The 27648-nt window shown below is 38.9% G+C and overlaps 1 protein-coding gene across 2 annotated transcripts in view; it reads left to right on the forward strand.

Moving 5' to 3' along the window:
- Positions 1 to 27648, forward strand: part of mrps5 (mitochondrial ribosomal protein S5) — a 135263-nt gene that overhangs the window by 54909 nt on the left and 52706 nt on the right. For both annotated transcript variants that reach the window (XM_073055950.1, XM_073055952.1), the window contains exon 5: positions 12521 to 12555. In XM_073055950.1, the coding sequence (XP_072912051.1) occupies positions 12521 to 12555 (35 nt within the window). The remainder of the gene's footprint in view (positions 1 to 12520; positions 12556 to 27648) is intronic.

Consider the following 27648-nt stretch of genomic DNA (forward strand, 5'->3'; position numbering starts at 1 on the left):
TTTCCTCTTTCTACATCCGTCTGCAGAGAAGCATGTTCGGAAGCTGCACAGGTTATAGCAGTTATAGCAATAACTGTGTTAATTGTTGTTGGTTTACCACCTTTGTTGTCTAGTCCTGACGAGATTTTCTCTATCATTTCCTTTTTATTTAATAGAAAATGTTCTTGAAGTTAAAGCTTAATTTTTTTAAAAGTTAAACATTTCTTTAGAATCAAAGCTGCAGCCCAAAAGTTCCCACAATAGATAAAGACAGAATGAGAAGGACGTAAAGCTTGTACGATGTAGAGAGCAAGCTTTTGCCCATGCAGCTGGCTCTTCCCTCTTCACTCAGCAGATGAGTCCGCAGGAATGGTAGAAACCGATACCGCTTGCCACCAGAGGCATCATAGAAGTTGCTATTCAGTGTGAACTTAACGTAGGACTACAGCTCCAGATTTTTCCTTGGTATTTATTCCTGGAGCCTTCCCCATGAGTGGGTATACTGCAGGGCAGCAAAGGTTTGAGATCAGAGTTTTCCTTCTCCTAGATGAGCTTCCAACCATGACTGACGAGCCCCATCTGCCCTGTGTGACTGGTTTTTGAGGTGCCAGTAACCCAGCTTTGCCCCTTCTCCTGTTAAACGGTTCTGCTGGGTTTAGTACCTAAGCCATATGCGAAGGCCAGAAGCTGTACTTGGTTGTCAGCGGCTGTTTAAGATGCATGTCATTGGGAGCATTTAATAGTAGTGGGAGCTTATCTCCATTACCACCCCCGGCTATAATAACCTTAAGGAACTACACTTAATCACACAAGTGATTATCTTGGTAACCAGGTCTGTCTTTCATGTTCTAGGAGAAGCCTTAGGCTTTTTATTTTAGCATGCTGATAGTTGAGGTTTGTCCCCTTTTTGTTGCATTTGTGTCTTTAAATAGTCTAAACAGATTAATCATGTCAAAGACGAGTTATTTTTGTACTTGGCAAGGTAAGGCACAGTTGCAAACTTGGCATCCACATACTTGTGTCAGTTCACCAGCGACACTGCAGAATTAAGTTATTGTCTTTTGTGATCTTGTTTTACCTTCTAATTAGTGTAAGCTTGGAAAAATGTGATGTTTCAGTAAGCTGGTATATTTAGTACTGTTCAGAATTAGGAAGTTGTATATTATAATTGCAGCTATTACATTTTCTATAGTTTTGCGTGATCATGAAATGGAATTCAGGAACTTAGTCTTTAAAAAAAAAACCTCATTATCTGTGTCCAGCTGACATCAATCATTGTGGAAAAATGAATTGTTTGGATGTAAGTAGCTGATAACTTATGTATGTATTTCTGAATTTCTCCTTACTGATGCCATCAGGAAGATAGTACAGGAACCTCAGGACTCACACCACCATGTTCAGGAACAGTTCTTGATAACTTCACTCATTTTCACTTGACCCATTATTGAACTGTTCCCACAAACAATGGACTCACTTTCAAGGACTCTTCAATAGGTTCATCTCATCTCATGTTCTCAATATTTATTGCTTTTTTTATTAAATTATTTTTTTCTTTCATTTTGTACTTGCACAGTTTGTTGTCTTTTGCACACTGGTTTTCCACCTGTTGGTATGGTCTTTCATTGATTCTGTGATGGTTATTGAATTTATTGAGTATGCCCACAAAAAAATTAATCTCAGGGTTGCATGTGTAAACATGTACTTTGATAATAAATTTATTTTGAACTTTGAACTTGTGTTCCCTAAAACTTCAGATACTTCTTAGCTCAGTCTCTTCTATTTTCAGCACTTTCAAAGACGTAGTGTAGATGTCCTTGAGTAAATGTCTCAAAAGCCCATTTTCTCATGATGTGTCTCCTCTTTCATTATAAAGAAAGGTTTAATTGGATTTCCAATCAGATTTTACCTGTAAAACCATCTTATACGATACTCTTTTCATTTTGCAACCATGTTCAGAAATCTCCCCACATGCTTTACATATTTTCTAGAAAGTAGAATTTTACAGCATTCATCAAATGTACTAGGGTAAGCTAGTTAAAGCATTAAAAGAAGTTCTGAAACTCTGAAATTTTAAGTGATTATGGCAAAGTTATTACCAAGAAAAGAAACTTAAATGAATAATTTCTCCAGGGCAGTTGGTATATATCCTTCAACATTGCATATTTACCTTCCTAGCCTGCTTTCTGTGAAAGAATATTTATCATTCAGCAGCAGGAAATATGTGGTTTTCTATGTTGAAGATTAGTTATTTTTGTACCCTCTAGGTAAGCAGCAGTTACTAATTTTACTATGGTAGTTCAGTAGTGGATTTGGAAATGATCAATTTTTTTTATCGTTTTGATTTTACATTCTATCTAATGCGAAGTCAGGAAATAATTTTTATATTTTTTGTTAAGGTGGTGCTACTCAGAATCAGAAATGAGCGTACTGTGAGTTTTGCTAAGGGAATCAGATTGTACAAGAATACAGACAAGCCCCACTACAGCCATATGAGTTTCAAAATTCACCCTACAGATTTCAGAAATCACTATCTGAAATGTGTAGTTCTAGATACCCAAAATCAACTCATAAAATAAGTGTGTGTGTGTGCGTTCATGTTTAATCGGTGAGGGGTGTAAATCAGTAAACATTATTATTACCACAAAACAATTTATGCCCTTGCATCTTGTTGACTGTGCTTTCTCTGTAATTGTAATCATTTATTCTGCATTCTGCTACTGTTTTCTCCTGTACTACCTAAATTTCTGATGTGATGAAATGATCTGTATGGATAACTTGCAAAACAAATTTTTTGCTGTGACAGTAATAAACCAATTTACCCATTTTCAGGTTGTAATATTGGCATCATCATAATATAAGACGATAACAAAACATTGAAATTTCCCAGCATAGATTTAACTGGAATACTGAGGTTACTTACTGCCAGTGATCTAGCCTGCCTCGAGAGCTTGTACAGTTTTGCATTCCACTGTGCCACAATCAAGAAAAGCTAATCCAATTGAACTCTTATAAATGCCCCAAAGATGAGCTCTCAGCTTTTAATGCTGCACAAGGTTATTGCAACCCCAAGCTCTTTGGCTCTAAAACAAAGTAATTTTATGTGGTTTGTAATTCGGTTATAAAAGTTTTAAGATGAAAAAGCTTTTCTTTGTTTCTTCCAATATTTGGCACTTGTAAATATTGCATCTTTTCCTTCCTGATTTGCTGTCTATAATAATACTTTAAACCCTTGGCTGCTCAGCATCTTGATGACATTTATCCTGAATATCCGGTGCCAGCTGCACAACTCCCTTGTCCATTCATCCCACCCCACTAATCTCCCTCCCTGCACTTACCCCTGCAAGCTTTGCCTGCCATTACACCTCCTCCCTCACCTCCATTCAGGACCCCAGGCAACGTTTCCATGTGAGGCAACATTTCATTTGTGAATCTGCTGAGGTTGTTTATTGTGTCCGATGCTCCCGATGCGGCGGCCTCTATATTGGTGAGATCCTTCGTAAATTGGGGGTCTGCTTCATCGAGCACCTCCGCTCCATCCACCAAAAGTGGAACTTCCTGGTGGTGGCCAAGCATTTTAATTCCAATTCCCATTCCCGTTCTGACACGTTGGTCCATGCCTTCCTCTTGTGACAAGATGGGGCCACCCTTAGGGTGGAGGAACAGCAGCTTATATTCCGTCTGGTAGCCTCCAACCTGATGGCATGAATATAAGTTTCTCTTTCTTGTAAACAAATTCCCCCCTCCACCTGTCCTCTATTCCCCACTTTGACCTCTTATCTCATCTCATCTGCCTATTTCTTCCCTCTTGGCCCCTCCTCCTGCTCCTCAGTCTGACTTGCTGAGTTCCTCCAGCATTTGTGTGTGTTGCTCTGAATTTCCAGTATCTGCAGACTTTCTCATATGCATAAGCTGAATATGTAATGCATATGGATTTTAGACTTTGGTCCTATCCCTAAGCTATCATTCCAAAATCCAAAACACTTCCCCGTCCCAAGCATTTTGGATGAGGGGTTCTTAACCAGTTGTTTGTCCCCTTTCTAAGGAACATAGAGAGGAGAGAAGCAAAATAATAACGTGAAGGCATTATCTTAGTGCTTGAAGTAGCAAAGTGATATGTTGAATAAACATTTGTATATTTGTCTGATTTTTCTAACTAGATTATGAAAAAGCATAGCAGCAGGTTACTTGATCTTCATAAGCATTCGTCATGAGTGGTGGGCATGAATTGTTTCTTCCAGCTCGGTTAATTTTCTGTGTAATTTGAAGAGGACAGAGGAAAACAATTTAAAAATATTATTCTGTGAATATTTCTAGGAAAAAAAACATGCCTATCGTTTTGTTAATGTGTAATTTAAATCAGTGCTGACTTAATTTATTAAGATGGCAAAAATGCAGTTGGCACAGCATCAAGTACATGAATTTGTATGAGTTTGTAGATGATTATTAAATTAAAAGTCATAAGCCTCTTCAGATTGAACACTATCTTTATTACCTTGGCGATACAACCATTAAAATCAGGAGCTGGAGGAGGCCATGTGGCCCATCAAGCCACCTCCACTATTTAGTACGATAATAGTTAATCTTATTGTAACCTCAATTCCTCGTTCCTGCCTACTGGCAGGAAGCTTTCAGCCATTTGCTTATCATATCCATCTGTCTATCTCTGCCTTAAAATGTTTAAAGGCTACTTCCACAGCCCTTTGAGGAAGAGAGTCCATGACCATCAAATCTCTGACAATAAAGACTTTGCCTTATTTCTTTATTTTACTGGATGACCCTCCCCTTCCCCTTCATTTTTAGATGGTGGCTACTGTTCAGAATTCCTCCTCAAATGGGACCTTTCTCTCCAGATTTACCCTGTCAAGACTCCTCAAGATCTTGCGTACTTTGATGAAACCCGTGCTCTAAACTTTAAGCCTACCAGCTCAACCTTTTCTCCAGGTATAACACCACTCAGTGTTGACCCCTTTTGACCTCTCCAGGTACTAAGCCACCAAATAAAAATCAGAAGGAACTGCATTGCTGGGATCATAAATAAAAACAAAAAAAATGCTAGAAATGCTGAGTGGGTCATCCGGCATTTGTGTAAAGGCCAAAAACAAACTACTGGAGGACCTCGCTGTCTAACCATAACTTTCCATGATCTGACTAATCAAGAACCTATCAGCCTTTACCTTAAATATACCCAATGACTTGGTCTCCACAACCACCTGTGGCAATGAATTCCACGTATTCACCACTCTCTGACAAAAAGAAATCCTCCCAATCTCCATTCTAAATGAACATCCCTCTATTCTGAGGCTGTGCCCTCTGGTTCTAGACTTCCCCCCACCATCCTCTTCACATCTACTCTGTCGAAGCCTTTCAACACTCGATAGGTTTCAATGAGATTCTCCCTTCATTCTTCTGAATTCCAGTGAGTACAGGCCTCATATGGTAACCCTTTCATTCCCAAAATCATTCTTGTGAACCTTCTCTGAACCCTCTCCAGTGTCAGCAATCTGCAATCTCTTTGAAAAGGGAAGCAGAATTTGTTTCTCTTTACAATATAATTTCAGTTCTGGCACTATTTTTAAAATATTTACTATACAGGTGTCCCCCACTTTGCAAATATTTGCTTTACGCCGCTTCGCTTTTACAAAAGACCTACATTAGTAACCTGTTTTCACATTACAAAGAGGATTTTCACTTTTACGAAAATTTTTCCCATATAAGTTAATGGTTCTTCGCTTTACGCCATTTTGGCTTAAGAAAGGTTTCACAGGAACGCTCTACCTTTGTAAAGGGGGGGGGGAACATCTGTACATATATATTCTTGAATTGATTTATTTATTTTCTTTCTTTCCTCTCTGTTATCATGTATCGCATTGTGTTGCTGCTGCTAAGTTAACAAATTTTGTGACACATGTGGTGATGATAAATCTGATTCTGATTCTGACCTGAGTCTTTACAGCATTTCATTAGTCTGCTGAATCTTCTACTTATTCAGTACTTTAACATCCTGCCTTAAGTAAGCAAAATTTACAACAGTTTTCAAGATGTGGTCTCACCAATCCAATATTAACTAAAGTAGACTGAGTATCAATTCCCATCACAATAAAGTTCAAAGTCAGTTTATTATCAAAGTACATATATGTCGCCATCTACAGCTCTGAGATTCATTTTCCTGTGGCAAACTCAATAAATCCATAATAGAATAATAATCATCATGAAATCAATTACAAACCACACCAGCTTGGGTGTTCAACCAATGTGCAAATGACAGAAACTGCAAATACAAAAAGAAGGAAATAATAGTAATAAATAAGCAATAAATATTGAGAACATGGGATGAAGAGTCCTTGAAAGTGAGTCTGCGGGTTGTGGGAACATTTCAATGATGCAATGAAGTTAAGTGAAGTTATCCTCTTTGGTTCAAGAGCCTGATGGTTGAGGGCTAGTAACTGTTCTCTAATTTAGTGGCATAAGTCCTGAAGCTCCTGTATCTTCTTCCTGATGGCAGCAGTGGGAAGAGAGCATGTCCTAGGTGGTGGGGGTCCCTGATGATGGATGTTGCTCTCCGGCAGCAACATTTCGTGTAGATGTGCACAATGGTGGGGAGGGCTTTACCCATGTTGGACTGGGCCGTATCCACTACTTTCTGTAGGATTTTCCATTCAAGGGTATTGATATTTCCATACCAGACAGTGATGCTGCTGGTCAACATACTCTCCACTCCAGTGGAATCTTGTCAAAGTTTTAGGTGTCATGCCTCAATCTTCGCAATAAGTAGTGATGTTTTGTCATTTTTCCAAATTACTTGCAGTGCCAGCATGATAGTCTTTTGTAAATCATGTTCTGGGACACCCAGATTCCACTCTGCCAAAGATTTCTGCATCCCCTCACCATTGAAGTAATATGTTTTATTTAATTAAGTGAATAGCTTCACATTTTTCCTTTTTTTTGTCATTCAGTGCATTAATCAACTTTCTTATTGCAAGACAGGAGGTGGTCATTCAGCTCACTGGATAATGCTAGTCCCAACAAAGTTCAAAGTAAATTTAGTATCAAAGTGTATATCTATGTCAGCTTATACAACCCTTAGATTGGTTATACACAGTAAATGCAAGAAACATATTGAATCAATGGAAGACCGTACCCAAGCAACCAATGTGCAAGAGACAACAGACTGCAAATGTAAAGAAACAAAACAATAATAATAAATTAATAAGCAGTACGTAGCAAAAACTTGATGGGGGAAGTGAAACTGAGTGTAAGTTATCCCCAGTAGTTCAAGAGCCTAATAGCTGAGGGGTAATAACTGTTCTTGAACTTAGTAGTACGGATTCTGAGGCTCCTCCACCACCTTCCTGATGGCAGCAAGAATTGAGCATGACCTGGGTGGTGGGGGTCAACGATGATGGATACTGCTTTCCTATGACAGCTGCAGTTATACGAGAGTAATCTCATATTTCCCAATCATATTTTTGTTCATTCTCTTGTCGTTCCCTGAAATGAATTCTCTCCCATATACCTGTCAACCTCCTCCACCCCATTAAGTTTTTTTTTGCCATTTAGCTACACTAACATTGATTCACTGAAACCAATTAACATATCAGCATGCATTTGTGATGTTGGAGGAAATCATGGCATTTCACACACACTCACAGGGAGAACATTCACATTCTACATCCAAGGTCAACTTTGAACTCAGGTCTCGAATTCTCTGAGGCTATAGCACTTTTTATAGATCATGCTGATTTGGATTTCCATTGTATCAGGCAAAAGACACTTTTTTATAAATGAAGTATTTTGCTGATCAGATAGTGGTATGTGCAGCCAATTGGAATCTGGCAATATATGTGAATTATATACTTGCAACCTGATTTATCCGAACATGATGTTAATGAATTTTGTGCTGTATCTTTCTATCATTTGTGCGTCTGTGTGTACGTACTGTTTGTACGTATACACCTTTTCACTTTAGCTACAGCACCCTGCAGAATGAGCCCAACAACTGTGCACGTTGAACCTCACTGTTCTTATTTTAATATGAATTTGAAAGGAATTTTAATCATATGAAAATAATTCAAAGAACACAAATTCTTAACGATTCTTCAGTTGCGCTGCATTTTCCAATCAATATTATTTTGATGTTACAAATTTCATTATTATCACCATCCTTAAAATAGCATCAGCTCACACAATATGAAGTGAATAAAATAGACAGGCAAATGGCCTAATGTCACACAAGCAGAAAGAGCGAGTTATCTGAAGCTGGAGAATTTCACATTAGGTCTGGGAGACTGCAATAGGCCCACAGACGGGGTGTTTTCCCTCTAGCCTGTTCTAGACCTCAGTGTAATAATGCAGGAGACTTCTCACAAACATATCAGAGTGGGAGTGAGATAGTGAATTAAGCTGCCAACAACTGGAAACTCAGTATCACTCGCACAGACTAAACATAGGTGTTTCACAAGGCTCAGCAAGTCACTTTGCTTCTTTATAAGCAGTAGGGTAAACACCTGAAAGGATTGTTTGGATCCCTGGATGGTAGAAAAGGAAGAGGTGAAAGGACAGGTGTTGCATTTTCTGTGACTGCATTAAAAGTGCCATGAGATGGGGAACGGTTGGTCGGGCAGAAAGGTCGATTAGGGAGCCTCGAAGGGAGGAGAAATCCTTTTGGAATGAGTGCAGAGTTGAATATGTGTCTCGTGGTTGATTTTTTGGAGCTGATAGGAGTTGCAAAGGATAAATAGCCATGGCTCCTCTTATACATATGGTTCTTCACAGTGCTAGGGAGTTGAAATACAGGATCGCAAGGGAAGTAATAGAACAGCTGCTTGGGTTCTCATGCAATTATTTTCTTCCCTGAATGGTTAAAGGGCACCTTATAATATACTTCAGACCTTCCATTTCACTGTTATCTGTTACATTCACTGGAAACCACCATCAGAAAAGGAATCGTCCATTGCTTCAGCAGCACCAGCAGAATAAGACAAAAAAAAAAGAAGTGGATGCCTCACCTCTCAGGTGAAGACCCTAGCCCATTGATTGAGAATTTTCGGCACGGAACATTCTGTATAGGAACACTTGTCGTCATTTGGACTTGGGATGACGAGTACCTTCATTGTGTCTTTGGCTTGCACTTGTAAACATGTTATTTACATGGCTGGTCTCATAAAGTTTCTGGTTACTGGTGATCTCCTGAGTGTTGATGTCAATACTTTTGAATATCAAGGCCCATTAAGATTTGGGTTGTGGGGCAGAAATGACTGAACTCTCACCTATTAGACATGATCTCTGGCTGAAACTTTGCACAGCACCAATGTGTTTTTCCATTTGTTGGTCCAAACATGAATGTTGCCTGGCTTTTATTTATGCGAGCTCCTTATCTAAAATGTAGACACTAGAAATTGCAGATACTAGAATCTGGAACAACAAACAAAATGTTGGAGGGACTGAGTGGGTCAAGTGAAGGGTCTTGACCTGGCCTTCTGAGTTCATCCAGCATTATCTGAGGAGTTATGAATGGAATTCATCAGCAGACATCTCCACTTCTGATCTAATATAAGTCTTCTCCAGAAGCAGTGGAAGATGGTTGAGCCTTTGGCACCATCCTGAGAAAATGCTGTGACATCCTAGGCTGAAATGGTCAGTCGCTGATTACTGAAGCCATGTTTCTTTGTGCTGTATGACCCTAGCCAGTGAAGATATTCTGAAACATTAACTGTTTTTCTCTTTCCACAAATGCTGCCTGACCTGCTGAGTATCTTTGCAAGGTTAATCCCGGGATGGCGGGACTGTCATATGTTGAAAGATTGGAGCAACTGGGCTTATATACACTGGAATTTAGAAGGATGAGAGGGGATCTGATTGAAACATATAAGATTATTAAGGGATTGCACACACTAGAGGCAGGAAACATGTTCCCGATGTTGGGGGAGTCCAGAACCAGAGGCCACAGTTTAAGAATAAGGGGTAGGCCATTTAGAATGGAGTTCAGGAAAAACTCTATTTTTCACCCAGAGAGTTGTGGATCTATGGAATGCTCTGCCTCAGAAGGCAGTGGAGGCCAATTCTCTGGATGCTTTCAAGAAAGAGATAGAGCTCTTAAAGATAGCGGAGTCAAGGGATATGGGGAGAAGGCAGGAATGGGGTGCTGATTGTGGATGATCAGCCATGATCACATTGAATGGTGGTGCTGACCTGAAGGGCCGAATGGCCTTCTCCTGCACCTAATGTCTTTTGTCAATGCAGTTTTCAGTTTTTCAGTAGAGCTTAGAGTACTGTTAATCTCCAGTTTTATTCAGATTTCTGGATGCTTCAGCTTAATACTAAGATCTGGTATCTTGTTTGGAATCTGTGTTTTAAGTTTCAAGTGTTTTTGTTTTAAATTGCTCAAATGCAGTAAAATAGCTACGCATTAAAGACAAAGAGGAAATAAGTAGCATCAAAGTGTTAGCATGGAATTGTTAAATGTCAGCCGAAGAATAATGCTAGGTTTAAATCTAATGAAATATTTGTTAACAAAAGTTTGTAACAAGTCATGAAAGCAAAGAAATCATCTGATAAACAGTACAGCAAATATTAACTCACCATTGATGATGTTTTTGGCTGGATCAATATTGCATTAAAGCTTTATGATGATGGTTGTTAGTTATGGATTAGCACACAAAAGGAAGAGAAGTTTTGATCGATAACCTAGCAATCTACTTCTTGCTTTGATACAGTTTTGCTTTAATCCACTTTCAATGAACTAATCTCATTATATTTCAAAGGAAAAGAATTCTTAGTATAATATTGAACAAAGAATTCTGCTTAAAATAAATGAACTGCCGAAACAGGTGTGACAGCAGATTTAGATTTATTGGCTTTGTGTTTGAGAGTGAGGGAAGTTAAGATTAGAAACTATTTTTAAAACTTTAAATCAGACAACCTTCAGAAGAATAAGAAACAAATAGTTGTGAACTAGGCCTCAGAACATTCTACACCCCAGATAGTCAAAGTACATGCCTCGTATTATCTTGGTCCCTGGGATAAACACAACTGGACCCGATCAACCCTGGCTGGATCGACTGGATGAGGGTGTCTAGTGATTAAACACCCAAAGGACCACACGTTACATTGCTGTTGATGTGTCCCAGTGCACACCTGGTTAATTAAGCCAAGTGGTGTTTGACCAGATTAATAAAAGGCATGGGCCAGATTAAAGTGGTTCCACAACCCAATCCGCCTCAACCCCACATAACTCCTGACACTAAACTCCACAACCCTTTCTCTCTCAGCTCCATGTATACATCCCCCAACCCTACCCTTAACACTAATCCTAATGTCAAAGGGCCCACACACCCCAACTAACCCTGGCCACACCCTCACAAAAGAGCTGACTTGTATAAAGAGAAGGAGAAGTGTTGGACCAGGTGAATGAAGGCATGGGCCAGATCAAAGTGGCAGGGTTGCATGAAACTGAATATTGTGCGATGAGATCAAGAAGCACAAGAGGGATGATTTTCCTACTGCCCGCATAATTCCAACCATTGGGAACAATTTAATATGGTGCAAAGAGCCACAGGTTCCATGTGCAGTTCAAAGATTGCAGTCACCAATTAAGAGAATTGACATTTATGCCCATATAAAACTGGGGAAAATAGTGGAAATTCAGTGATCTGCAAAGAATGTGAAAATCAGAGAAAGAGTCATAACAAGAAGAAACTTGCAAGAAATATCAAAGTGAAGAGTAAAACTTAGATACATTAAAAGAAAACAAGCAGTTAAGAGTAATGCAATTAAAAAAAATTGGAACCAGAAAGGTAAGAATGGAAAATGAGGAAATGGTGCACTAATTATATGAGTAATTTGTATTTGCTTTCACAGTGGAAAAGAGTCAAAATTAGCATGGATCAGTTAACTTGAAATAAGATTTTGTACTTATAGTTTAGAAAATATATGAATTCATAGGACACAAGAAATTCTGCAGATGCTGGAAATCAATTTCTCTTTCCAGTTATATAAAAAAAAATTCTTCCCTCGCCCCTCTTCTTCAATTTCCCATTCTGGTCTCTTACCTACTCAGCTGCCCATTACTTCCCCCTAGGTCCCCTCCTCCTTCCCTTTCTCTCATGGTCCACTCTCCTCACCTAACAGGTTCCTTTTTCTCCACCCTTTACCTTTCCCACCCACCTGGCTTCACCCACCACCTAACTTCCCTCCTTCCCCTCCACCCACCTTTTTTTATTCTGGCATCTTCCCCTTCCTTTCCAGTCCTGAAGAAGGGTCTTGGTCCAAAACGTCTTTGATCATTTCCAGAGATGCTGCCTGACCTGTTGAGTTCCTCCAGCATTTTGTGGGTGTTGCTTTGAATTCATATGAGTTGGTTGTAATTATGTAATTACATATGTTTTATCATTTACACTAGATGTCCATTTAGACAGTCAATGCTGAGAGACTGGGACATCCCATAGCTTTCAGCAGTCCGACAATTTTAGTGTGGCATTAAGTTCTGTATTTTAATGTGCTATTAAAATTCATAGAAGTGAAAGATTCTACTTTTTATCTGCAGAAACATATGAAGATTTTGACTCCAAGGTGATAGAGGTAAGATGTTTTGTCATTATTTTAAAATATTTTTGCTAGTATTATGTCAAAATAATGTTACAATGAGAGAATTGTATCCATTCCATATGTAATCTTATATTCAGTGAATAACAGCGAAAATAAGTCATAAAGTGGGGATACTAACCTAAGGTGAATAATAACAATTCATTAATTGCAGTGGGTACAGGCCCACTGTACAAAGAGTACAGACCCAGAACCATCAAAAGTTTCTCATATGTTAATCCTTTCATTCCCGGATACCTTCTAGTGAATCTTCTCTGAACACCCTCTAATGCCAGCATATCTCTTCTTAGATAAGGAGCCCAAAACTGTTCACAATACTCCAAGAGTGGTCTAACCAGTGCCTTATAAAACCTCAGCATCACATCCTTGCTGTTATATTCTAGTCCTCTCGAAGTGAATGCTAACATTGCATTTGCCTCCCTTACCACCGACTCAACCTGCAAGTTAACCTTCAGGGAATCCTGCACAAGGACTCACAAGTCCCTTTCCATCTCTGCTTTTGAATTATTTTGCCATTTAGAAAATAATCTCTGCCTTTATTCCTTCTACCAAAGTGTATGACCATACACTTCTCTACTATATTTGATCTGCCACTTCTTTGTCCATTCTCCCAGTCTGTCCAAGTCCTTCTGCAACTTCTCAGCTTCCTCAAGGCTATTTCCCCTACTCCTATCTTTGTATCATCTACAAACTTGGCCACAAAGCTATCAATTCCATCATCCAAATTGTTGTTAAATAACATGCAAAGAAGCTGACCAGTTACCAGTCCATGCGGAACACCACTTGTTACCAACAGCCAACCAGAGTGGGCCCCCTTTATTCCAACACTTTCCCTCCTACCAGTCAGTCGAGTTTCTATCCATGCCAGTATCCTTTCTGTAATACCACGGGCTCATATCTTGTTAAGCAGCTTCATGTGTGGCACCTTGTCCTTCTGAAGTCCTTCTGAAAATCCAAGTAAGCAACATCCACAGACTCTCCTTTATCAATCCTGTCTGTTATTTCCTCAAAAAATCCAACAGATTCGTCAGGCAAGATTTCCCGTAAAGGAAACCATACTGAATTTGGCCTATTTTATCATGTGGTTCCAAGTACCCCGAAACTTCATCCATAATAATGGATTCCCAACATCTTCCCAGTCAGACTGGCTGGCCTATAATTTTCTTTCCTCAGCCTCCTTGCGTCTTAAAGAGTGGAGTGACATTTGCAATTTTCTAGTCCTCCAGAATCTAGTGGTTCTTGAAAGATCATTGCTAATGCCTCCACAATCTCTTCAGCTATCCCTTTCAGAATCCTGGTGTAGGTGACTTAAGTACCATTAGACCTTTCAGTTTCCCAAGCAACTTCTCCTTAGTCAAATCAAGTCAACTTTTATTGTCATTTCGACCATAACTGCTGGTACAGTGCATAGTAAAAATGAGACAACGTTTTTCAGGACCATGGTGTTACATGACACAGTATAAAAACTAGACTAAACTACGTAATTTAAAAAAAAAACAGAGAAAGCTACACTAGACTACAGACCTACACCGGACTGCTTAAAGTGCACAAAAACAGTGCAGGCATTACAATAAATAATAAACAGGACAGTAGAGCAAGTTGTCAGTCCAGGCTTCGGGTATTGAGGAGCCTGATAGCTTGGGGGAAGAAACTGTTACATAGTCTGGTCGTGAGAGCCCGAATGCTTCAGAGCCTTTTCCCAGACAGCAGGAGGGAGAAGAGGTTGTATGAGGGGTGCATGGGGTCCTTCATAATGCTGTTTCCTTTGCGGATGCAGCGTGTAGTATAAATGTCTGTGATGGCGGGAAGAGAGAGACCCCGATGATCTTCTCAGCTGACCTCACTATCCGCTGCAGGGTCTTGCGATCTGAGATGGTGCAATTTCCGAACCAGGCAGTGATGCAGTTGCTCAGGATGCTCTCAATACAACCCCTGTAGAATGTGATGAGGATGGGGGGGGTGGGGGGTGGGAGATGGACTTCCACAGTGAAGATTGATGCAAAATAATTGTTGTTTGTCCGACATTTCTTTGTCCCCCATTACTACCTCTCCAGCATTATTTTCCAGTGGTTCAATATCCTCTCTCACCTCTTTTTCTTTTTATATATCTGCAAAATCTTCCAGTATCTTTTGATGTTTTGGGGTAGCTTACCTTCATTTTTTCCCCTCAGTGTGGTCTTTTAGTTGCCTTCTGTTGATTTTTACAAGCTTCCCAATCTTCTTACTTCCCATGAATTCTTGCTCTATTATATGCCCTCTTTTTTGCTTTTATGCTTTCTTTAACTTGCCTCGTCACCCACAATTGCTTCAGCAAGCACGGTCTTATATGAGGTACATCTCCGTTCAGTGAGAAGAAATACAGTAAATAGTTATTCTAACAGCAAAGTGAAAAACAAATATTCAGCCAAGAAATCTCAAACTAAATATTAACTTTTCTTTGAGGCATTTTGGATGTAAGGTGTGTTGTAATGTTGAAATGGCAAACTTATTGAAATGGAAAGAGTTGCCCCAGTGACCCAGGCTTCAGTCTAGTCTTTCGGACAAGTTTTTAGTGTGTGAAGAATAATGCAACTTACAGTTTATGGATGCAGAAATTGTATTCAAATTTAGCTAACCTTGAATTGAGGAGGCAGTTAAGAGTCAACCATATTGATGAATCATGTTTTATCCATAAGCCAAACCAACAAGGATGTCAAATTTCTTTTCCTGAAGGACATTAATATTTACTATATCCTCTTTATCTTGGAGATACTTGGGGACTTTGGGGATACTCCAAGTTTTAACTTTTGACTTGAACATCGGCGCCAAAATACTGCATTTTAACTCTTAGGCCGTTTCTGAACTCACCCACATTCAAAGGCAGTGGAAAAAAAAATTGTTGACGTCATTACTTTAGAAATGTCATGCTAACGGGACCTGGGCGGGTTGAAAATAGAATATTTTATTTGCGCCTCTGAAATGTTTGGCTTGTATTCCAAATAATCAGTCATGGATTCAAATAGCTTAAACAAGTGGATGCTGTAAATTCCTTAGCAGCAAATGGGCCACTTCTATTTTAATAAGAAACTTATCAGTTGCATAAGTGTCCTCTCTGCCAGACCATTTTTAGTGACATTGAATAGGACAAGGCACAGGAGATAAAATCTAGGCATGAAGTGATTTTAGCACTCATGCAGCGGGTTGTCCAACGTACGCTGATAGGGAAAGTGTTTTTTATATACTCATCTGTAGAGCAGTGTGATGTATTTCACTATCCAATTGTACATAATCCAGAGATGAAGTTCTGCTAATCTTTAAAGATGCCTTTTCTTTTTTTTTTAAGCTACCGGGGTCAGTTTTATGCTGAGTATATGATAATAAAGTGCCAAAAACGCAGCACTATCACAATTTGCTGAAGTCATCAATGCAATGATTTCATGCTTGACTAAATACTTCATCTTCCCTTTTATGTGATAGAGAGTGTATTTTTTAATTTAATTTAGCATTATTGAATATATAGATTTATCACAAGACTATGATTGATATATAACACAGTTGTTTAAAATACAGTGGATTCTGGTTAATTTGGCTGTTGATAACTATTAGGAACTAATAAACAGGTCAGTTGCTTATTTGGGCCAATTCTTAAAGAACAAAAGCTAATCGAGAAAATAGCCAGGATTTCCTTTGTGTATTTGGGATACTATGGCGCTTAATTGGGACAGGGGACTGGTGTCAAGCAGTCGCATACACTTCTGTGGCAGTCAGGCATTGTACCATGCTTAGAGCAAACAGCTTTTGAATAGAGTCATTTGCTTGTGTTATGTTACCCATTTGGGCCAATGGATTCCAATTCAAAAAACTTAAGACTATTGACCAGATGCCATGAAAAGATTTGACTCTAGCCAAAAAAAAACTACCCCAGGTGTCTGTGCTAATTTTGTTCATTTACAGTCAATCAAAAGAACATGGTAACATACACTGGATGAATTCCTCTGTCGATAACTATTAGGGACTATTACACAGTTTTATAATACTGTAGTAATATTGGTAGTATTCTCATTTGTTCTGTAATTTAAATACATACTTTGTTACTCAGTTAAACACTAGTTTGTCTTTTTTTAATACTTTTTTAAACTTTTCTCTGAAATTTCAGCTAATTGGGGCAACCACTTTACTGGTCCTGATATGTCCCAGTTAACTGGAATCCACTATGATGTTGAATTTGCAATTTTCTTTATCACCCATTATGGTGGGAAGACTAAAAAATTCAAAGATACAACTTTTAAGAGATTTTTTAAATGTGAAACATTGGAAGTACCTTTTTAGTGCTGTGATTTATTAAACACTTTTTCAAAATTTTAGACATCTTAGTAATATTTTTGGCCCAGATTTTGCATTAGTGATGATGGAAACTGTTGGCGACAAGGGAAATGGATGAATCAGAATGAATTTAATATTTTTATGAATAGTTCTGCTGAAAAGTCTCCTGAAAATATCATTTGTTGTTAAGTATATCTACATAACGCATGTCAAGCCGAAACAACTGCTTAGTAAAACCTCTGGGCCCTTAAAGTCTAATTTTCTGTATGTGTTGTACTTCCACAATAATATTACATTCTAAGGGATTTTTAAAATGTTTTTGGAAGATATTTATTTAGAATGCTCTGGCTTCTGTCTTATCTGGATGACATGTTCCTATCTTTATTTCTGCAAAATATTTAAATGCTATTTGAAAAATGTTCTCACTTTCTAGAATGTTGCAAGTAATTGATGGCTCGGTCTTCTTGGTAGCATGATAGTTTGAGGATATGCCTGATAGCACCTTTAGTTTGAAAAGACTGTCAAATTTTGAAGGAAACTCCCTTCAATGCCATTGGCTTTCTGAGTGCAGATTTTGGACCTTTGAGAATAAAATTTGGAAGGTGTTTCTTGTTTTGCTTGAAGAAATAGATTTTTGAAGATTCCCAGATGCCGAGAGGTTGCAGTGGTATATGGTATATAACGCTCAGTAAACCAAAGACAATGTTCTCAGCGTCATCAAATGTAGTACAGCTTTTTAAAAATCTGGATCCAAGGTGATCAATAGGAAAGGGGCACTTGTAGTCATCAACTTCACTATTGCCCTCATCTGTTAACAATGTACCATTTTCTCAGTGCAAGATCAGTTAACGTTCTCCTTACATGAACCAAATAGATGGCAGATTTGTGTCTGCTGAGCACCTTCATGTAGCTTATCCATGAATAACAGAACTTGGTCCAGGTCTCAGGGTGCTGATACATTTCTCACAGGTATTGTCACTACAAAAGAAGCCACAGACTGCCTTGATTAAGCTGTCCCAGTTTAAATATTATTTTCATAATTTATTATGATTTTTTGTAGGAATAAACGCAAGCTTTGAAATCCAATCCAAAAGAGGCCAAATGTATGCAGCTAAACAAAATTCCTAAGCCTCAGGCTCAGTAAAAAATAAACATGCAGGCTTTGACTTCCCAGCAAAATTACATTTATGAAAAAACATTATTTTTGTAAGAGTAACTGAAAAAGACTAGTTTATAACTACTTTCGTTTTAATTATACATTACAGATTTTAAGTAAACTTTTAAGATTGGACCATTTAATAGTGAATTTTTTTTTGTGTAAAACCAGCAAATTGTGTTTTGTGGAGTAACTGAGCCCTCACAAAGTCCTAGTTAGAAAGATTTTGGTGAAGACATTTTTTTTTCATCTTGGTCTTGAATTCTTGACCACTTATTTTTATACCCAATTCTAAATGTATTAGCCAGGGCAAACATCATTCTCACACCTTACTGTTGTAAGAACTTTGTACATTTTACTGTGATTGCTTTTTATCCTCAATGAGATTTATTGTCATATGTAAAAGTACTTGTATGCACAGATGGAATTAAATACTTATCACAGTATCACAGGCACGTAGCATTATACAAGCAGCATTTACAAGAAAAACAAACGTAACCTGTACACAATTGTTACAAGAAATAACACAATTTATATAATAGAAATTCCATTTAGTGCAAAGTGATCAACGTGGTCTTTGTGATTAAGGTTGTGCTGAATGATTCAGAGCCAGATGGTTGAATGGAAGTAGCAATTCTTGAAATAGTAGTGTGGGACTACAGATACTCATACCTCATGCCCATTGTTATGAGAAGATGGCATTGCCTAGAAGGTGGGGATCTTCCCTCTTCCTTTCCTGTCCTGAAGAAGAGTCTCGCCCGGAAACATCAGCTGGTTATCTGTTTCCAAAGATGCTGCCTGACCTGCTGAGATGCTCCACCATTTTTTCTAATGATAGATGTTGCCTTCTTGAGCCAATGCAACTTCTTTATTTTCTTCTAAATGTATAGCTTCCGTCATCTTAATTTCTCCCCCGTGGTACCAATCTGCCAATTTAGGAGTCAATCTGCTGAATCTTCATTGGATTATATCTCAATCTTAAGTGTACTCTTCTTTGGGTAGAGAGACCAGATTGTAAACATTATTCCAGCTGTGGTCTCACCAGGTTCCATTCAAATTGTGGTAAAACATCTTTCCTCTTGACCTCAAGCATTAGAGGTCTTCCTAATGGTTTGCTGTATCTGCATGCTTATTTTTAGTGATTCGTTCAATAACACCTTTTTAAAAAATCTCAGCATTGGGGGAAAAAAACTTTTCTTATTGTTTCATACCAAAGAGGATGATCTCACATTTTTCTAATTATATTTCATTTGCCATGTTCTCATCAATTTGTATATCCCCTTAGAGCCTTTCTGCATGCTCTTCAGAAGTACATGCCAGGTAGAATGTGATATAAAAATCTGCTCTTATTCAATGGACTTCAGTATTGTTTTGCGGGAATGTTAGCATTGGCTGAAAATGAAGAACTCTGAATATTTGTTATCCTTCATTGTAGTTCTTCAAAAAAATTATTTCTTAATTTTCATATTGCATGAAGGTTGTGTTCATTTGTTGAGGTTGAACTGAAGACTGCTGCCCCTCAAGTACTCATATTTCCACACCTTAGTCAATGTTGTAACAAAGTGTCCAAAATCACTATATTTCAGATATTGATCATTTGCACAATCATAAGATTGATGAGTCTTGTGGATAGTTTAAAAGAGGAAAGAATATTTACTCCATTTCCCTTAACAGAATATTCAGCTTTCATGATCTTTACTTAGTTAATCAACTGAGTTTGCGGATAAAAAAAGACTGACATTCCCTCAGGATTGTAACACTGTAGCTTATGCATTGAAACTTAATTGGTTGCCTCCCACAAGTGAGAGTTGTATATCTACATCAATTAAATGATTAATTTGTCGGTAGTTTAATGAATTCGAGAAAGTGTATTTCTTGAAGTTGTTAGTAGCTCAGTGAAGGTGCCGCTTTAGGTATGTAAATGTCTGATTCGAACTCTATGTGTTACATACAGTCTACTTGAGTGAGCACCAAAGCAGAGGTTGGTCTTTCTCTTCCACACACCCGCAATTAAATTAAAAGCTTGTATTGCAGGAGGTGTCTGCTGGTGGATAGTTGAAGTGTTTAAGACATCGCACAACCAAAAAATTAGTCCTATTCTAACAAGTATAGTTGACAAGTAATCAATCTGTATTATCTGCAGTGCACTTTATCATTTCTCAGTTATCCCTTCAATGATTTTCCAGTCCACTTTAGTCCATTTCCATTTCCTTGGTTTTCACTCAATATAATAACTTGTGAGCTGTTGAAAAATAAGTTTCGCTATTTTAACAGGAACTATATGTATCAATTTAAAGTGTCTGTTTTTTCTATATAGAATGCTAGCTAAAACATCTCAAGAAACAAAAAGGTTTTCAGTCATACAAAAATGCCATAACTTCCAGGTAGTTAAATATCCTTGACCTCTTTCTTTCTCCCTCCCTTCCATCTCTGCAATCTAACAATGTAGCTATAATGTGTGATGGTCAGTCCCCAAGACCCGATTCAATAACGTGAATTAACTTGAGATGCACCAGCTCCAGTTATCCATGAGAAAATTTATTCAGTGTCACAGTACGAGATGTTTGGAATTTGACCTGAAATCATTACTGTCTTATTTTAGCACATCTGATGGCGTTTGCACTCTTAAGATCAGCTATATATCTAGGTGTCTCAGTAGTAGTAGTCATAGTTTTTATTTCAATCCTTTTTGGTCATGATTTTTTTTTCCAAAAGGCAATAACTTTAGTTGTTCCTTATGGAGCAGAACTTGACTTTTAGCTCAAAGGTTCAAATATATCATTATATAAGTTTCTGCATGTTTAAAAACTCTTTGTTACTTCACGAAAAGCATGAAAAATTTGATTTTCCAGTTAATATCAACCATTATCTACCTTTCCAGTTCACAGAGGAATACACATTGCATCTTTGCCAGATTTTGGTTATTTAATTAATAGATGTGTTTATCTCTTGGAACTTCTGATTGCTTCTGGAATAACTGATTTTATTGTATCCAGTGCTCCTGGTGTGGCCTCCTGTATATCGGTGAGACCCGATGTAGATTTGGAGACCGCTTCATCAAGCACCAATGCTCCGTCTGCCAGAAAAATCAGGATTTCCCAGTGGTCACCCATTTTAATTCCACTTGCCACCCCATTCTGACATGTCAGTCCATGGCCTCCTCTACTGTTGCGATGAGGCCACACTCAGATCGGAGGAGCAATACCTTATGTTCCATCTGGTTAACCTCCAACCTGATGGCATGAACATCGATTTCTTGAACTTCTGGTAATGCCACCCCACTTCCTCCACTATTCCCCACTCCCATTTCCCTCTCTCAACTTATCTCTTTACCTGCCCATCACCTCCCTGTGGTGCTCCTCCCACTTTTCTTTCTTCATGACCTTCTCTCCCCTCCTATCAGATTCCCCCCTTCTCCAGCCCTGTATCTCTTTCACCAATCAACTTCCCAGCTCTTTACTTCATGCCTCTCTGCCCCACCCTTGGTTTCACTTATCATTCTGTGTTTCTTCGGCCCCTCCCTCCACCTTCTTTATCTGACTCCTCATCTCTTTTTCTCCAGTCCTGATGAAGGGTCTTGGCCCAAAATGTCAACTGTAAGTTCCTCCAGCATTTTGTGTGTGTCGCTTGGATTTCCAGCATCTGCATATTCCTCTCTCTTTTTTTTTTACTGACTGCTTTACTAGGAAAAGTATTCATCAGTCTGAAAGTAAATGGAAAATGCAAAATAGTTTTAAAGTTTTGAAGGATACCGAAAGCCATGAAGGCCAATGAGCTATTTTTGTTTTCCTTTTGAAAACATTGCACCAAATGGTCGCAATTTCTCCATGGCAGAAGGCGAACCACCGTGGTAAATAGTTGTTCAATTAGGTTTTGTTTCTGCTGCCTGAGGTGCTAACTGCTGCATTAATTTTCTGTGGCAATAAACTGCACAGTTATAAGAATAGGTCTTGGCCATTCAATCACCGAAGTCTATTCGAGTACTTTATTTGATGGGGCTGACCTCTACTTCCACAGTTTTTCGATATCCCTTAGTATCTCTAGTCAATACAAATCTTTCAATCCATGTCTTGGAATTTTCAATTGACTCAGCATCTAGTCTTCTGGTACTGAAGTGGTGAGCAAGGAGCTGGCCAAAGTTGATTGGAAGGGGACACTAGCAGCTGTCATGGCAGAGCAATTCTGAAGGTGCAGGATCAGTTCATCCCAAATAAAAACCAGCATTCTAAAAGGAGGATAAGGATACGGACAAGGGAAGTCAAAGACAGCAGAAATGCAAAAGAGAGAGAGCATACAATATAGCAAAAATTAGTGGGAAGCTTTTAAACACCAAGCCAGCCAATAATATAAAGGAGGATACTAAAAGCTTTTTCCAGATATATAAAGAGTACAAGAGAGACTGGAGAGGTAATAAATAGGGGCAAAGAGATGGCAGACAAACTCAATATGTATTTCATGTCATTCTTTATTGTGGAAGACACCAGCAGTATGCCAGAATTTAAAGAGTGTCGGGGCAGAAGTGAGTGTAGTCGCTATTACTAATGAAAAGGTACTTGGGAAAGGTAATGAAAGGTCTGAAGCTAGATAAGTCACCTGGACCAGATGGAATATGTCCCAGGGTTCTGAAGGAGGTAGCTGAATAGATTGTAGAGGCATTAGTAGTGATCTTTCAAAAATCACTAGATTCTGAAGTGGCTGTGGAGGACTGGAAAATTCCAAATGTCACTCCAATCGTAAGAAGGGATAGAAGCAAAAGACAAGAAATTATAGCCCACTTCACCTGACTTCAGAGGCTGGGACGATGTTCGAGTCCATTACTCGAACATGAGGTTTTAGGGTACTTGGAGGCACGTGATAAAATAGGCCAAATTCAGCATGGTTTCCTGAAGGAAAAATCTTGCCTGACAAAACTGTTGGAGTTCTTTAAGGAAATTACAGGCAGGATAGAAAAAGAGAGTTAGTGGATGTTGCTTACTTGGATTTTCAGACGTCCTTTGACAAGGTGGTGCATAAATGACTGGTAGACAAGTTAAGAACCTACAGTATTACAGGAAAGATACTAGCATGGATAAAGGATTGGCTGACTGGCAGGAAGCAACAAGTGAGAATAAAGGGGTTGGCTGTCATGCTCAGCAAGAATTGGTGTTGGAACCACTTTTCCTCCCATTCTATGTTAATGGTCTGGATAATGGCATTGATAGTTTTTTGGCCAAGTTTGTGGATGGTTACAAACGTAGGTGAAGGGGTAGATGGTTTTGAGGTATCAAGTCTGCAGAAGGGCTTCAACAGATTTGGAGAATGGGAAAAGAAGTGGCAGATGGACTACTATATAGGAAAGTGTATGGTCACTTGCTATGCTGGATGGAATTAAGGGGTTGTCCAGGATTCCCTGAAAGCTAACTTGCAGATTGAATCAGTACTAAAGAAGGCAAATATGATGTTAGCATTCTTTTCAAGAGGACTAGAATATAAAACCAAAGATGTAATGCTAAGGTTTTATAAGACATTGCTAAGGGCATATATGGAATATTGTGAACAGTTTTGGGCTCTTTATCTAAGAAAAGGTGTATTAGTATTGGAAAGGGTCCAGTGCAGAATCACAAGAATAATCCTGGGAATGAAGGAGTTAACATTTGAGGAGTAGGTGGTGACTCTGGCCTATGCTTGCTGGGGTTTAGAAGAATTGGTGGGGGGAGGAAATCTCATTAAAACCTTTCGAGTATTGAAAGGCCTAGATAGAAAACATACAGGCCCTTCAGCCACAAAGCTGTGCCAAGCATGTCCCTGCGTTAGAACTACCTAGGCTTTACCTGTAGCCCTCTATTTTTCTAAGTTCCATGTAGCATCCAGGAGTCTCTTAAAAGACTCTATCATTTCTGTCGCCGGCACCCTATTCCATGCGCTCACCACTTCCTGAGCAAAAAACTTACCCCTGACATCTCTGAACCTGCTTCCAAGCACCTTAAAAATATGCTCTCTCATGTTAGCCATTTCAGCCCTGCAGAAAAACCCATTGACTATCCACACGATCAATGCCTCTCATTATCTTGTACACCTCTTATCAGGTCACCTCTCAACCTCCGTCACTCCAAGGAGAAAAGGCCAAGTTCCCTCAGCCTGTTTTCATAAGGCATGCTCCCCAATCCAGGCAACATCCTTGTAAATCTCCCCTGCACCCTTTCTGTGGTTTTCATGCCCTTCCTGTAGTGAGGCGACCAGAATTGAGCACAGTACTCCAAGTGGGGTCTGACCAGGGTCCTATATAGCTGCAACATCACCTCTCAGCTCTTAAATTCAACCCACGATTGATGAAGGCCAGTGCACCATACGCCTTCTTAACCACAGAGTCAACCTGCGTAGCAGCTTTGAGTATCCTATGGACTCAGACCCCAAGATCCTTCTGATCCTCCACACTGCCAAGAGTCTTACCATTAATACTATATTCTGCCATCATATTTGAAGATAGAGTGGATGTAGAGAGGATGTTTCCTATAGTGGGGTGAGTCTAGGACCAGAGGTCACAGCCTCAGAATAGAGAGACGTCTATTTATAAGCGAGATGAGGAGGACTTTCTCTAGCCAGAGGCATAGTTGTATAGAGACCAAGTTGTTGGGTATATTTGAAGCAGAGGTTGATAGCTTCTTAATTAGTCGGGGTATCAAAGGTTACAGGGAGAAGACAGGAGAATGTATTTTAAAGAAACAATAAATTTCTTCTCTATTGAATGGTGGAGCAGACTCAGTAGACTGATTGGCCTAATTCTCCTATCTCTTATGAGTGTTTTAGATTTCTGCTATCATTTAGGTATATAATAAAAAGTTAATTGATTTTGGTATTTTATGCTGTAAATTTCCATTTCCTCAATGTTATAGTATGCAAATCAAATAATATATCTCTTCATGGTAGGGGACTATTTTCCATCAATTGCTTAGGGTGGCAAAGATGGCGTATGGCATTTTATCCTTCATCAGTCAGCGTTGAGTTTAAAGTTGGTAAGTAGTGTTGAAGCTGTAATAAAGCTTTGTTTAGGTCAGTTCTGTACAGTTTTGGTTGCTACACTATGTATGATATGAAGGCTCTGGAGAGAGTGCAGAAGAGATTCACTCTTGTTTGGATTAGACTGTATTAAATAGAAGAAGAGTTTAGATAAACTTGAATTGATTTCATGGGAGTGTTGGAGACAGGGTCGACTGTATATAAAGTTATGAGAAGTGTTGATAGAGCAGATGGTCTTTATCTCAGAGTAGAGGTATCAGATACTGTAGGGAATAGTTTTCATGTGAACTGGGGAAAGGTTAAAGGAGAGGTGTGAGACAAGATTTTTTTTGATATGGAGGGTGGTGTGTGCTTGGAACACTTTGCTGGAGGAGGTGGTGGAAACACATGCAATACTAGTGTTTAAGAGGCATTTAGACAGGCAGAAAATAGATTGGTGCGGCTCCTGTGCCAGATGGGATTAGCTAGATTAGTGTAGTGGTCAGTGGAGGACTACAGGGCCTGTATCCTGTTCAATGTTCTATCTTCCAACTGCCTGAGCCTTTTTTAAAATGACACATTAATGTTTGCGTGTAGTTCATAAATTGTGGGTGCCCAACATTAAGCATTACCAGTTATTTTTTTCATGTGTTTTTGATCTCATAAGAAAGTTCACAGGGAATAAAAGGGGCTCAGGGATCTGGCACCATACTTTATTCTGTGATCCAATGAGAAGTAAGTGAATTCTGGGTACAATTCAGAAAAGATTGCATGCAGCTTTATTTCCTAATATTTCTAAAAATCAAAAAAGTCATTTTGTTTAAATACTTAAAATGCTTTGCAACCACAGTAACACAAGTTTGGACAAGTATGATATACAGTGGCATGCAAAGGTTTGGGCACCCCTGGTCAAAATTTCTGTTACTGTGAATAGTTAAGTGAGTAGAAGATGAACTGATCTCCAAAAGTCATAAAGTTAAAGATGAAACATTCTTTTCAACATTTTAAGCAAGATCAGTGTAGTATTTTTATTTTGTACCATCTTAGAGTGGAAAAAAAGGAAAGGAGCACCATGCAAAAGTTTGGGCACCCCAAGAGATTTGAGCTCTCAGATAACTCTTACCAAGGTCTCAGACCATAATTAGCTTGTTAGGGCTATGGCTTGTTCACGTCGTTAGGAAAGGCCAGGTGATGCAAATTTCAAAGCTTTATAAATACCCTGACTCCTCAAACCTTGTCCCAGCAATCAGCAGCCATGGGCTCCTCTAAGCAGCTGCCTAGCACTCTGAAAATTAAAGTAAATAATGCCCACAAAGCAGGAGAAGGCTATAAGAAGATAGCAAAGCATTTTCAGGTCACCGTTTCCTCAGTTTATAATGTAATTAAGAAATGGCAGTTAACAGGAATGGTGGGGTCAAGTTGAGGTCTGGAAGACCAAGAAAACTTTCCGAGAGAACTGCTTGTAGGATTGTTAGAAAGGCAAATCAAAATCCCTATTTGACTGCAAAAAACCTTCAGGAAGATTTAGCAGACTCTGGAGTGGTGGTGCACTATTCTACTGTGCAGCGACATCTGCACAAATATGACCTTCATGGAAGAGTCATCAGAAGAAAACCTTTCCTGCGTCCTCACCACAAAATTCAGCATCAGAAGTTTGCAAAGGAACATCTAAACAAGCCTGATGCATTTTGGAAACAAGTCCTGTGAACTGATGAAGTTAAAATAGAACTTTTTGGCCGCAATGAGCAAAGGTATGTTTGGAGAGAAAAAGGGTGTAGAATTTCATGAAAAGAACACCTCTCCAACTGTTAAGCACGGGGGTGGATCAATCAAGCTTTGGGCTTGTGTTGCAGCCAGTGGCACAGGGGAACATTTCACTGGTAGAGGGAAGAATTAATTCAATTAAATACCAGCAAATTCTGGAAGCAAACATTACACCGTCTGTAAAAAAGCTGAAGATGAAAAGAGGATGGCTTCTACAACAGGATAATAATCCTAAACACACCTCAAAATCCACAATGGACTACCTCAACAGGCGCAAGCTAAAGGTTTTGCCATGGCCCTCACAGACCCCTGACCTTAAACATCATCAAAAACCTGTGGATAGACCTAAAAAGAGCAGTGCATGCAAGACGGCCCAAGAATCTTTCAGAACTAGAAGCCTTTTGCAAGGAAGAATGGGCAAAAATCCCCCAAACAAGAATTGAAGTACTCTTAGCTGGCTGCTGAAAGCTTTTACAAACTGTGATACTTGCCAAAGGGGGTGTTACTAAGTACTGAACATGCAGGGTGCCCAAAATTTTGCTTCGGGCCTTTTTCCTTTTTTGTTATTTTTGAAACTGTTAAAGATGGAAATAAAAAAGTAATCTTGCTGAAGTTATTAAAGAAATGCATCATCTTTAACTTTATGCCTTTTGGAAATCAGGTCATCCTTTACTCGCTTAGCTATTCACAGCAACAGAAATTTTGACCAGGGGTGCCCAAACTTTTGCATGCCGCTGTATATTTATTTGAGTACATTCCATCAGTCTGTCATATTTCAGAAGAGTAATCAATTTATTGAGGCTGTGACTTTCACTTCAGTTAGCCATAACATAGCACCTCAAGGAATACAAGTTTAACATGGTCCCCTGGGT

This window comes from Hemitrygon akajei, chromosome 9 (assembly GCF_048418815.1).
Source record: "Hemitrygon akajei chromosome 9, sHemAka1.3, whole genome shotgun sequence".
NCBI classification, from domain to species: Eukaryota; Metazoa; Chordata; class Chondrichthyes; order Myliobatiformes; family Dasyatidae; genus Hemitrygon; species Hemitrygon akajei.